The sequence below is a fragment of the Choloepus didactylus genome, chromosome 5 (genome assembly GCF_015220235.1).
Source record: "Choloepus didactylus isolate mChoDid1 chromosome 5, mChoDid1.pri, whole genome shotgun sequence".
Lineage (NCBI taxonomy): Eukaryota > Metazoa > Chordata > Mammalia > Pilosa > Megalonychidae > Choloepus > Choloepus didactylus.
The window spans coordinates 149014822-149027474 of NC_051311.1; the positions used below are offsets into that span (position 1 = coordinate 149014822).

General features: G+C 36.5%; 1 protein-coding gene across 1 annotated transcript in view; it reads left to right on the forward strand.

Annotated features, from left to right (window-relative positions):
* Positions 1 to 2772: 2772 nt before the first annotated feature.
* The window catches only part of POU6F2 (POU class 6 homeobox 2), a 510083-nt gene continuing 500202 nt past the window's right edge, over positions 2773 to 12653 (forward strand). Inside the window, exon 1 of the mRNA XM_037837121.1 lies at positions 2773 to 2871. Coding sequence (XP_037693049.1) covers positions 2773 to 2871 — 99 coding nt within the window. The remainder of the gene's footprint in view (positions 2872 to 12653) is intronic.

Sequence of the window (12653 nt, forward strand, 5' to 3'; positions counted from 1 at the left end):
TCTGTGCTCCACACAAGACATGGGCATTCTCTGAGCTTCTCCAATAAGCTGTGCTCCTTCCCACAGTTGGCACTTTCCTTTGGAGGATAATGTTTACTCTCTCCAACTCCCCTTCTCTTCACCTCCCACCACTTTTTCTTCTAACATCTTTCAAATTTCAGTTTATTTCAAGTCAATTGATTAAGGAAGGTGTGCTGACTACCCCACCAACCCACAACACTAGTCAATTCCTTTGACACAGGTTCTAACACCACTCTGTTGCTTGTTCTATAGCCCTTCACATAGCTTAAATTTTGTATTTCTGGGGTTATTTGACTAGTATCTGTCCAAACAACTAGAATATAAGATCCATGAGAAACTGTGCCTGTGTTGTTCTATCTCTAGCTTTTAATACAGTCCCTGGCAAGTAGTACAAACTCCATAAATATTTGTTGAATGAGTAGGAACTTTATATGTGGTGGCCATTATTCTGAATGTTGCCTGACTCTCCGGTTTTATTTTAGAAGCGCCACCTTTGGATTCAGAGCAGGTTCATGGCTGACTCTGTTAATCTTAGGCAGTTATCTTTTTGTGAACCTCATCTGTAAAATGGGAATCCTAGTAACTTCCTCACTGAGTTGTGATGGGGGTTTAATGAGATAATGTAATGTGAAGTGTCTGACAACGGTGCCTGGCATAGGACTCCAACAGTGTTGGCTAATAATGATTGTAATTCGCATAGGCCAGATGGTCATGTAAACAGAGCGTACACAAGCAGTATGATCCCTGTGCAACCTGGAGCACAATCCTACCTAGGAATGGGGCCTGGCCATCCCCAATGAGGGGGAGATGCCCCGGAAGCTCAGGTTCCCAGGAGGACTTGGGCTTCCAGGAAGACGCTGGTGGGTAGAAAACCCAGATTGCTCTAAAGAGGGTGCCGGGCGGCGAGACCAGCCAGCAGCTCCCCTCCAGGAAACCGCGCGCGCGGCGGGCGCCAGGCTCTGGTGCGTCCGGGAGCGCGGCGCCGCGGGGCGCGCTCCGGGCTTGGCCGCTGTCGCCTGAAGCATAGAAACGTGGTGGAGACGCTCAGTGGGGCCGGGGCCGGGAGTCTCGCCTCCTGCGCCTCCGTCACCCTCCGCGTCTGGTTTGCATCTGCTCTGAGCCGGGAAACGAAGGCGAGCACGAAGTGCCCCCTCTGGGCCCGCAGGATCCGGGCACGTTTGGTTCAGTCCTTGTTGGCTCCCGTTTTTCCCGGCTTGCTTAACCCTGGCCTCCCCCTCCCAGGCCAGAGGTGGAGACGGATGCGACAATACTGTCCAAGGCTGGGCTGACTGCCGAAATACCGGGATATTGCTGTGCCCCACGCGGGTCTGGAAGGATAGGGTTTCAGCGCCCAAGGTGCATTTTAATGATGGTTGTAAGGATCTTTCTAGTTGCTCAGTTCCCAAGAGGGCGCCCAGCATCTTTTTATTCTGGGATGCTGATTTAAGTGTGTGTGTGTGTATGTGCGTGTGCGTGCCTGTGTTAATATGTTTATATTGGAGGACAACTCTTAATGAGAAGTCTGTGGGATTTCAATCCTTCATTCTTTCCCCCTAAAGCTTTCTTTAAAAATGTTGAAAATTGTTTTCTTTCTTATTGAAGTTCATACACAATGTATTCAGTATCAAATATTTCTCATAATCTACCCCTTATGCCCACCTCTCAAGCTAAATGTCATTTTGAACCTTGAAAAAATATCCCCATTTTAATAACACAAAGTTTCCTAGTAAACGATTTTTGAAAAGTTAGTCTAGCAACTAACGACCTTAAAAAGGCAGTCATATGCTAATGTTAATAATTCCAAAAAGCTACAAAAATGGATACTATGTATGGTGTTGGATTTTCAAAAAACAACTTGGAAAATCTGTAGTTACTTTGGAAATCAGATGCTAGTCAATCCTGAAGGGGTTAAAAAACAAGTATGCTATGTTCTTGTCACCCTTACAGCAACAGACACACAGTACATCAAAAATCGTGTGGGATTGACCGGCTTAAATTAAATGAAAAAAAAGTTAAAATATTTGTCATCACATTACATCAGTTTAGATGAGCTGCAAGTAAATCATTTCCTAACCTTTTAGAAGATGAAAAGTTTAGTGACTACTATTTACACACTTTGAATATTTTATATTTGAGTGGTCATCACAGTTTACACAAATGATTGTATATACCCATTTCCAATCAACAAATATCAGGGTATTTGTGTTACGTGATGGTTAACGTTTCAAGCTTTTCTATAAAGGTGGCTTTATATAAAACTGCAGCGATTACTGCATATTGTCAAAGATCATATAGGGAACCTGAAAATAAAATCATCAGGGGCAGCTTAAGAGAAGTAGGGTAATGAATTATAATTTTAAAAATTATATGATGTAGATCTCAAAGTCTCAACAATCACAGAAAACAGCTAATTTTGTTTCTTCTTTTGTTTTTGTTTTGTTTTATTTTTAGCATAGGTTTCCAGAGCATTGAAAAGTCTTCATAGGTTTGTTAAACCTTCAGTGGAAGATTACAGCCAATATTTTGTCTTAGGTGAATAGCCGTTTGTCTCACTTTATTTACTTGGTATTGGATATTTGTCAATGTCATTTCATATCTACAGAAGATTCTTACACTCTATGGAGGTAGTAAATGTGTGTGTGTGTGCATGTGCCGGAGGTCACATGACAGTTTCATCCTATTTGGTGGAGCAGCTTGACTTTTTCCCCCTTGCTTTTGGTGATGGTTGTGAGTGCAGAAGTTGATTGACAGATGCATGCCAGAAACCCCCATTCTGCTTCTCAAAGACAACATATGATGGATCTCTCAGCACAGCAGGACATGGGGACCGTGCAAGCTGTAATTGGTCAGGTATGGAGTCAGCCATTTCTCAACTCCCCTTTTTTTCCACAAGGGTCTCACCATATGATTCACATAATTCATATTTACAGTACCATCTTTCTATCTGTATCTTCAGTTACCTGCCAGCACAGTGCTGAAAGTGTGAAAGGCAAAAGGCACCCATTAAATCTGGTCAGGAAACCACAGCTTAAAACTTCAATGCGATGCTTAAAAACAAAAACTGAAACAACACATGCGAATCCAAGAACAAATCTAATTTATAATTTCGTCTGAATGTTTCAAATATCTGCATTAAGAATTTATTCTCTTTTTAGATGGTGAGCTCCGAAAGAAAAAAAGTGTGAGAAGAGACCAAAGTGTTAGGTTTCCTGGGCAGTAGTTAAAATTTTTCTAATGCTGTTCAATATTTTTAGATGGACTGTATTCATCTTGCACTGTCTCTCTCCATATAGAAAATATATCAATATACGTGCCTTTACTTCTAACCCGGACGACGTGTGATTGAGTCTGGTAATGTAGTAGGTGGTCGTGCCTGCTGCAGAAGGGCAGGCTGCAAATTAAACACTGCCACAATCTGAAAGGTCCAGGGGGTCTGCTGGCGCTTCCTAAAGCACTCCAGCACACCAGCTTTAATAAACAGCTCTATTTAGTTCCTGCTCTCTGCATCCAGGGAGGTGAACTGGTCTGGGGCTGCTGTGATGAAATGCCAGAAGAATATCTCTCAGAGGCCCCACAAGCTGATTTTTAGAGCTTTCCTGTTCTGTCGTCTTTGTCTTCCAAATGGGTCAGTGAGTCTTGCTCTTTCTGTTTAAGTGCTTTCTGTTGAGTCCGTAGTTTCCGTTTGTATTTAAATGTTCCCCGCAGAAGAAGAAAGGATCATTGTATTTTCATTTGCCTTCCAATAACTGAAGGGGTGAGAGGAATGATAGTATCCTGCTGCAGAGGGAGGGTTATTTTTTCTGACTATGAGGGGGGTGGGGTGAGGGAAAAAAGCAATATATGAGATTTTTCTTTTAGTAATGTATTTTTGAGCAGAATTTTTCTAAGTCATCTGTGCTTCCTTAAGAACTGTTAACTCATAAATCAGAATATGCTTACGAATATTTATAAACTCCTAAAAGTTTTTTTTGTTTGTTTGTTTGTTTTTGGTGTACTTTCCAATCAAGACAAGCTGGTAAGGTGCTGGCATAAAATTTGTTTGCTCTATGTTAATGTCATGGTGGAATATATACCATCTCACTCTGTTTTTTCAAGAAAATTACAGCAAAGCATTTCAAGGTTCTGAAAGCACATGGCTTATTAAAACCAGCATGCTTCGTAATGTATTTTTAGATGGAAAATGTCAGATACATAATACCATGTTTACTACTGGTTCACACTATTTTTAAAAGCAGTAGATATTTGCTTCAGCAGAAAAATATATTTTTTTAAAACTTACAAGTTGCTTTTTGTTATACAGGCATGAAAAAGTGAAGTGTGGTTTGTATTGGTCAGGAGAAAATATGTAGACGGATATTGTATGCTGTTAATACGTGTTTCATTGTCAATTGCTCTCTGATGGACAAGTATATGAAATATAGCTAAAGTAATTGTGGGATATGGAATTAAATAAATATCTTTAAAAATAGATCACCTTTTCATGTAAAAATAAAACTTGAGCTCCTGATAACTGTCTTGTCCTTTTTAATAAAACTTTCTTAGGTTGCAAGCATGTTCTCTCTTCCATGTGTGATGGTTATAGTACTTAATACTGTGCAAAATAATTGTATTTTGCTTCCAGATAAGAAATAGGTTTTCCTTTTGTATATATTTCCCTCAGATGGGAAAAGAAGGCTAGATGCTTGTACTTTGTTATTCAGTAATATTTATTGGAAGTCAATAGCAAAGGTGTATACTTTAAAAAGGTATGGACATAGTTTTAAAAAAGATTGGGTATAGCCTTCATAGATATCAGACAAAACTAATTTCTCAGGATATTAAATTGGTTGTTATTATTGCATAGTGCTATTTTACTCTAAGTAAGGAGCTATATATATGTTATTAACTTGTTATGAATACTTTGTAAATAGTTGTATCAAAATAGCCATATATTCTCTGAAGATTTTATTTCTCATAAATTATTTGTTAAAAAACTCAGGTACTTATTGTCAAGCTAGTAATTATAAAAGTAATTGCTCCGAAGGTTGTGCAAATTTCTCTATTAAAAATGTACAAACTAAAATCCTAATTTGAAATTTGAAATTGAAACACTAAATATTTAAAAAGGAAAAAAAATAGCATTTTGCCCCATATGTGTATTATAAAAGTCAGAAAATCTAAATTGAACCCAAATTTATAGATATAAAAAAGAAAGATGGTATATATATATATATATATATATATATATATTTGAAACGAATTCATTTGAATTGTTGCAGCACAGATAAGAATATTTACTCAAATGACCACTTCTAACAATCAGGAAAATAACTTGAAAAATATATGTATATATATTTGCTTCACCAGCCTCCCATAACCAGAAAGAGACAGTTTGTTATTTTAGCTCTTGATTTCAACATCATCTTGTACCTACTCAGCAGGTGTGAGCAGTCTCATTTGATAATGCAAATATTTGTGTGTCCCTTCTCAAATACATATTGGAATTATAGTTGTTTTTGTCCTTTTTATCCTGTTCTAAGTGGTGGCTTTTGTGTTAGAGGAGTAAGTGGTTTTCAATGATTTTCCCATTCAGAGTACTGAAAGATTCCCATGAAAAATGATCTTTAGGTTTTTCATTCACTTCCAGAATCAAATATCCACAGTTGCTTCCATTGGAGGAGAGGAGTAGGCTTCACTGTGTTGCTGGCCATGCCCCAGCTTGGGAGAGTGATCTGGCTCCATGGAGCAGATATTGCTCATCTTTGCCTTTCCCCCAGGATTTTCCCTTCCCCAAGCAACAATTAAGCGGTCTGGTAATGGGAGGAACGAACTCCCTGCCTACTACCTCAGGATCAAGAAACTTTGTTCATTCATCCAGGCTTTGGAAACCAAACCCTGATTTTTGATAGCAGTTGTCTATAGCAAGCTTCCTAACCCAAATTGAGCCGTAGCATGGATTCCATCAATTCAAATCAACTGAAACTAAGCAGGTTCTGAACCATGGGTTTGAACATCCTTTAAATCCGAAGACTTGCGTTTCCACCTCTCATGTCCATTAAATGTTTACTGCATCTTGTCTTTTTTGCAGACCTGAGCTTATGAGTGACAGATTAGTTCATCAGCATTACAGACCTCCTGGTTGTTTTTTATTTTTTTCCCCCTTCGTCTCATGCAGACAGGTCACCGTGTCCAGTCCTCCTTCTGGCACTGCTGTCCCCAGAGGACCCCTGGCCAGCCTGCCATCTTGATGTGCAAGCCTGAGGGTCGGGCAGGCTGTACATGTTTGCCTACTGGCTTGTGCAAATATTACAGAACAGAGGGTATTAAGTTGGTTGTTAATAAAAACAATAAGATGAAGCATATTACATAAAAATATTTATCAAGCATAACTAAGAGGTTGTAGGAATAGGAAAGACAGTTGAATGAAAGTGTTTATGGGTGCATTTTCAGTTGCTATTGCTAAAGTACTAGTAGAGAAGTGAAGAAAACATGTTTAATAGTGTTAGAAATACCATTAAAAGCTTTTGCAATTTTCCTTACTGGTAAAATGGGTCTTTTTTCCTCAAGGTGTATTTAAGCAATTTCAAATGTCCTAAGATTGTACATTAGAAGGCTAGTGCAGGTGTCTGAGAGAGGTTAGTCTGTGTGCCAGTGGCTCAATAGGGGCACAGATAAACTGGCTTAACTATATATCCCAATGCATGTTTTCTCTTATGCAGATTTCAAATCACAAAAATATTTAGTTGTTCTATTATCAAAATAATTAGCTTTATATGTGGGTTTGTTTATATCCTCCCTTGTTCCACAGAGAATTGAATGTCACGTTAAGAGTAACCTGTTTACCTGGAACACTCAGGCTCAGATATATATGGTAGTCACCTATGGAGAGGGAGCCCTGCAGTGTGTAAATAACATGGATGCAGATTGTCCTCAGTCCATTTAGACTCATTTTCCTGCTCTCTATATAAAAATTAAATGTTGGGGCTAATTTTACTGTTTTACTCATGCCTAGCCTAACTCTCATTTACTCCAATAAAAATCATTTTTGTGGGTCTGAATGCACAATATTTTGAAACTGACACTCTGCTTCAACAAACTGGTATTTGGGAGGTGTGAAATTACTATTGCTTGAATTTAAATGAGAACACCTTTTTAGGATGTTAGAGGCAAATCGCACACTAGAAAAATACAAATTAATTAGCAATTATTCTTTCTAGATATAAAATGGTGATAGGATTACTTTGGTAAGTGCTGGACTCACCAAAATTGAACTTTTACTATGTATTTCTCATTGACTTTAACTACTTAATACTCCACATTTAATTAGTAAAATATTGGATGGCTTTTGTTTTTTATGTAATATACTCAATTTTTCTTACGTTTAGAATGTTTTAAAATTGAAGTTTAGTATGTTACCTGAGCAAGTGCCTAAACTGTGATGCTAATTTTGCCTATTAGAGTAAAGTTATCAAAATATTAAACAATCAACACATGAAATCAGGTCTTGAAACTAAGTTTTCTTTTCTATTTCTGAGGGCAATTAATAAAACTCTTTCTAAGTACTATTTGTTATCATTTTTAATGCTTCTGAATTTAAAGCTTATGGATTCATAACTCTAGTATATGCAAAGAGGTTGCTGCAACACTTAAAGTATGTCTGCTTGGGAAGAAAGTTTGAATGTAATAAGTTTCCTATATGGAAAATCTGCACTGCTTGCTCTGTAGGTCAGTGAAAGGTGACATTTCTTTGTTGACCTTTCCTTTGCTATGTAAACTGCATTGTTGGCAACAGTTCAAAGCTTTCTCTTTTCTTCTTTCCCTTTTTTTTTTTTTGCCAAAGTTAGAATTTAATTAACATGCACGTAAATATAGAAAAACTCTACTTTTCAATTGCATTGTGACCTTGTTTAAGCTGTTGCTTTCTTCTAACCCCTGATAAAGTAGACAGTAAAATTGTGAAATAAAATGCGGATGTAAAAGAATAAGACTTGAAGAAACAATGTGCACAAAAGCACAAAAGAGAAATATTGACCATAATTTGAACACGAAAAGAAAATCCAAATTACACAAACTTTAAATCATTTTATATTTTATGGCCAGATCTTTTCTTGGGAGATGAAAGCTGCTCTAAATATAATCTTAATCCTGCATTTAAATTCTTCTTCTTCTTCTTCTTCTTTTTTTTTTTTTTTTTTTGGTAGATGCAAATATGTGTTCAGTAAAGTAAATTACTGAGTCAAACATCTTTTGGGAGCAATGCAGATTTCTCTGTTGAGCCATATTGTCTTGAGATGGTCCATAACTGTAAACAAGATTTGTACCAGTTTTACTTTTTACACATTTCTTCTGAAACTCAGATTAAAGAATGGATTGTGAGTAGGAGACTATATTTACATTTCAGTAAGGATTCATTTTTCTTTCCATTTTTCTCTTGTTCTTTTCAATTTTAACATGTGAGCCATTTGTGCTAAAATTTCTTACTTTTTATTCAATAAATTTCTTTCTGATTTGCTATGCACTTGTGTTATTTTCTTTATAATTTACTGCAGCTGAAAATGATGATATTATTGTGACATCTCCTAAATATAAAACCATTGATTGCATTTAAGTTACATTGAAATATTTGAAAATTACATCTGATTATTTATATTAAAGGCAACTGTCTAGGCTTTAAAACACTATTTTTCAAGTTGACTGGACTTAGGAAGATAGCTTTTTGTTTGATCACTAGCTTTGAAAACAATGTGATAGGAAGAGCTCTTTCTTCAAAAGACAGCGATGAGCTGTTGATACTTGGTACTGATTCTGGGGGAACTTCAGTCCTGTTCTATTCAGCAGCATTTTTTTTTTTTTTCTCAAACTGTTAGTCCAGGGGAAAAAATTGAGGATCAAAAGTATATTCTAAATTTCACCTATTTTCCTTCTCCCCTACTAAGGTCAAAGATGCAAATAAATGTGTTCACATGTATAATGAAAAGGACAAAGTTAGTAAAATGCATTACTTTGGCATTTTGCTCTCTTCTTTCACTGTCATTTCTCAGTCAGCTTTTCCTCTCTTTTCCACTGTAATCCAAAGTCAGTTTGATGAGTAATAAGTGAAAAGTGAATCCCTGTGGACTGCCCAGGCAAGAAAGGGCACTCAAAAGAGAGATGAGATCTTAAGCAAAACAAAACAAAATGGTAGCAGAAAACTCACCATTGCACTTGCTTCTTTAGTTAGGATTTCTAAGTTACTTTGTCAACTTCACCTTATCTGGCAATTTTAGATCACATAAATAAGCAATGGAACAATACTTTAGGAGAAAAAAATCAAATTAAAAAACAAAGCCTACAGAAAAAAAAAAAAAGATTTATTCTTTTGTGCATGTCCTGCAGATTTAAACATTAAGTAACAGTTTTTATCTCAGAGAGTTGTTTACAAGAGTTTAACTAGTCCTTGTGTGCTATGAGATAACAGCCTTATTTTAATAGATTGTTCTGGGGCTTAATGTGATGTTTTTAGTATCAATCAGAATTCAGCAAACTTTTCTTTAAAATAACTAATTGCATTATTTACAGATATCTTAGTTTTCATTGAGGCTTTCATACAGATATTTTTTGCTATTTTTTTTAACTTCTAAAAAGTTTTTCTTGTGACAACATACTACACAGAAATTTCCCATTTTAACCACTTTTTGGTGCAAAATTAAGTGGTATTAATTACATTCTCAGTTTGATGCTACCATCACCACCAACCATTGCTAAAACCTTTTTTCATCACCCCAAACAGAAATTCTGTAGCCATTAAGCAATGACTCCAACCCATTCCCCCCAGTCCATGGTGACATCTACTCTACTTTCTCTCTTGATGAATTTACACATTCTAGGTATTTCATATAAGTTGGATTATACAATATTTCTCCTTTTGTGCATGACTTATTTATCTCAACATGATGTCTTCAAGGTTCACCATGTTGTCGCATGTATCAGAACTTCATTCCTTTCTACAGCTGAATAATATTCCACTGTATGTACACACCACAGTTTGTTTATTCATCTGTTAATTGACAGTTGGGTTGCTTTTACCTTTTGGCTATTGTGGAAAATGTTGTCATAAACATTGGTGTACAAATATTTAAAAAAAAAAAAAGGTACTTCTGAGACAGGCAAATCTTTATATATTGCACCAGCACAGAAACACGAAAACCAGAAGCCTTAGTTACTATTGAAGGAATGGGGGGAAAAGTAGCTATTCCTTAGGTTTTCTGTTCTATTCCTTTAAAATTGAAGGCCCGGCATGGGCATGAACGGGGCTGGGCATAGGACACTAGGCTGTAACAGGCCAAACTTGCTTTCAACAGGGCTAGTTAATTTTGTAAGCCTTGAATAATACTAGCAGACAAGACTGTTTCAACCTTTTGAGGAAAGGTTGAGAGTTGGGACAAATGTAAAATGCTGTTTAATGTGCACGAATAAAGCCAAGAACATCAAACTCATTTCACTTAGTGTCAGTCCTGATGATTCATCATTATGGTCAGGGCAAGCTGCGGTCTCTGGGCTGAAACAATTTTATCCATTTTTTTAAAAAACAGAATGTTCCAGCTTGGATCTTATATCCTTGGGGTTACAATATTGAATTCTGAATCGGGAAACTTAATCTTGCAGCCAGATTTGACAAGATGCTGGTTGAATGGTAGGCAGAAGTGATGATTGTGGGGATGCTATGTCCAAGGTTAGAATTTGGGAAAAATAAGAGATTTTATGGAAATTTGGCTGGGTTATAAGAACCCCAAATTTGAACATTTCTGTTCATTTCAGCAGATGGTATTCAAGGATCTGAAAAGTAGATCTGTCCTGTATTCATTTTCTCTGTTTTGGATCTTTATTTAACAGAGTGAGCTTTTACACATCCTTAGGTATATTTCTTAGTGTATTTCTAATGTTGCTAATATAAAAGGTGTCTGGAGTAATATTCAAAAGGTTTCTGGGAACACAGGATACCACTATTGCTCAAATCCAAGACAATCATACTTTGTGTAAAATGTTGATATTCAATTCAGGAACTAAACTTGTTTTGATTTTGAAACCTTTTTTTTTTCATTTATAAGCAAACTTGTATCTAGATTTCCAAGGACTAAAGAACTTAGAGTAAGAATGAAAATGGGGCAGTCAAATTAGTTAAAACACACACACATGCACACCATGTAGACAAATTAGGTATTTATTTAACCTCTAATGATCTCAAAATAGTTTAAGCCTCTGTTTTCAAAAAAAATTCCAGAATGTTTCAAATGGGGTTTGTTTTACCAAAAGAACTTATCAATAGTGTCTCCTAAGAGAAAGTGTAAAGTGAAAAGCAAGAGTAGCTTTATGTCATAAGAAGTGATATTTATCATTTATAATGAATACTCAATTAGTATAGCAATGTAGATCACAGTTCTGTATTTAGTAACAATGAAGTAGGAATAAGAGATAACAGCATAAGGAACCTGTTCTCAAGCAAGCAGATACATTATTGCTTTAAAAATCTCTATTTTTGTTCCAAGCCACCTACTCGGTTGAACTGAAAGCATAGCTTATTTTCTTTCATGGACCACAATGTTATTTATTAAAATAATTGACAGAGATATATGTTTCGAATACATGATTCAGTTAGTATATCTAGATTATGAAAAAGAGAGCAGAAGAAATTCATGGTAATTAACATCAGTTAAGTTCTTGTTTTCTATATTTCATGTTGTCAGACCAATCTTTCAACCATGATTCATAGGTTAAATAATGCAGGCAGGCGAAGGGTTGAATCAAAACTAATCAGACTTAGCCCTTGAATTCTACTAACTTAGAGTTTTGATAAGGTAGACAAAAAGGTATACTGTTAAAGTATTTAAGAGAATGTGAAAAGTCATGTCTTACATTTCCTTTAGGGTGTGTGTCTGCTCATTCCTCTCACCCACATTATCTTATTAATACCAAAAAGAAAGCGAAGTGGGTGGTAACGGGATCTTCTACTTGTATAAGAGATGGAAAGGTGAGCTGACTGTGACATCTCTCTCTGCACCAATTTCCATCTTGTGCAGCCACCTCTTCCACACCTCCCTCCTCTCAATGACCACTCTGCCTCGAAGGGAGGAGAAGTGGTCATTGTTCAAAAGAATGGGCTCAGTCTGAGTCCAGCAGTGTGGGAAATTGGGTTGAGCATGTTGAGAGGGGAGTAAAAGTGAGGTGTGTGCTAGAACCCCAAAAAGTACACAGGGAGGTGAGTTGAAGATTTCATGCATTAAGTTCTTTGAAGGTTTTCTCATCTATTCACACCTTGTTTCCTTCAATATTTCTTTTCCTGTTTTTTTTTTCTTTCCAAACAAACACTCCCTTCAATATTTTTTGCTGGTTTTCTTTCCTTCCACTGGGACCAAATCTATATTAGAAATAGAGGTTTAAAGGAAATGTGGAAAGGGAAGGACCATGCTGCCTCCTGGTTATCTGGTTAAGTCAGCACATTAAGTTGCTACCACACCACGGTCTAAGGGATAACCTGATCCAAATTATGTTTATGGGCCAATAGATTATGTCCATGACCATGGTATTATTTACGTTTAGGAAAAAAAAATCACAATCAAACATTAACAAAAATAAATTAATAAAAATAAATGGGAGCCTCATGGACTCATTTCTTT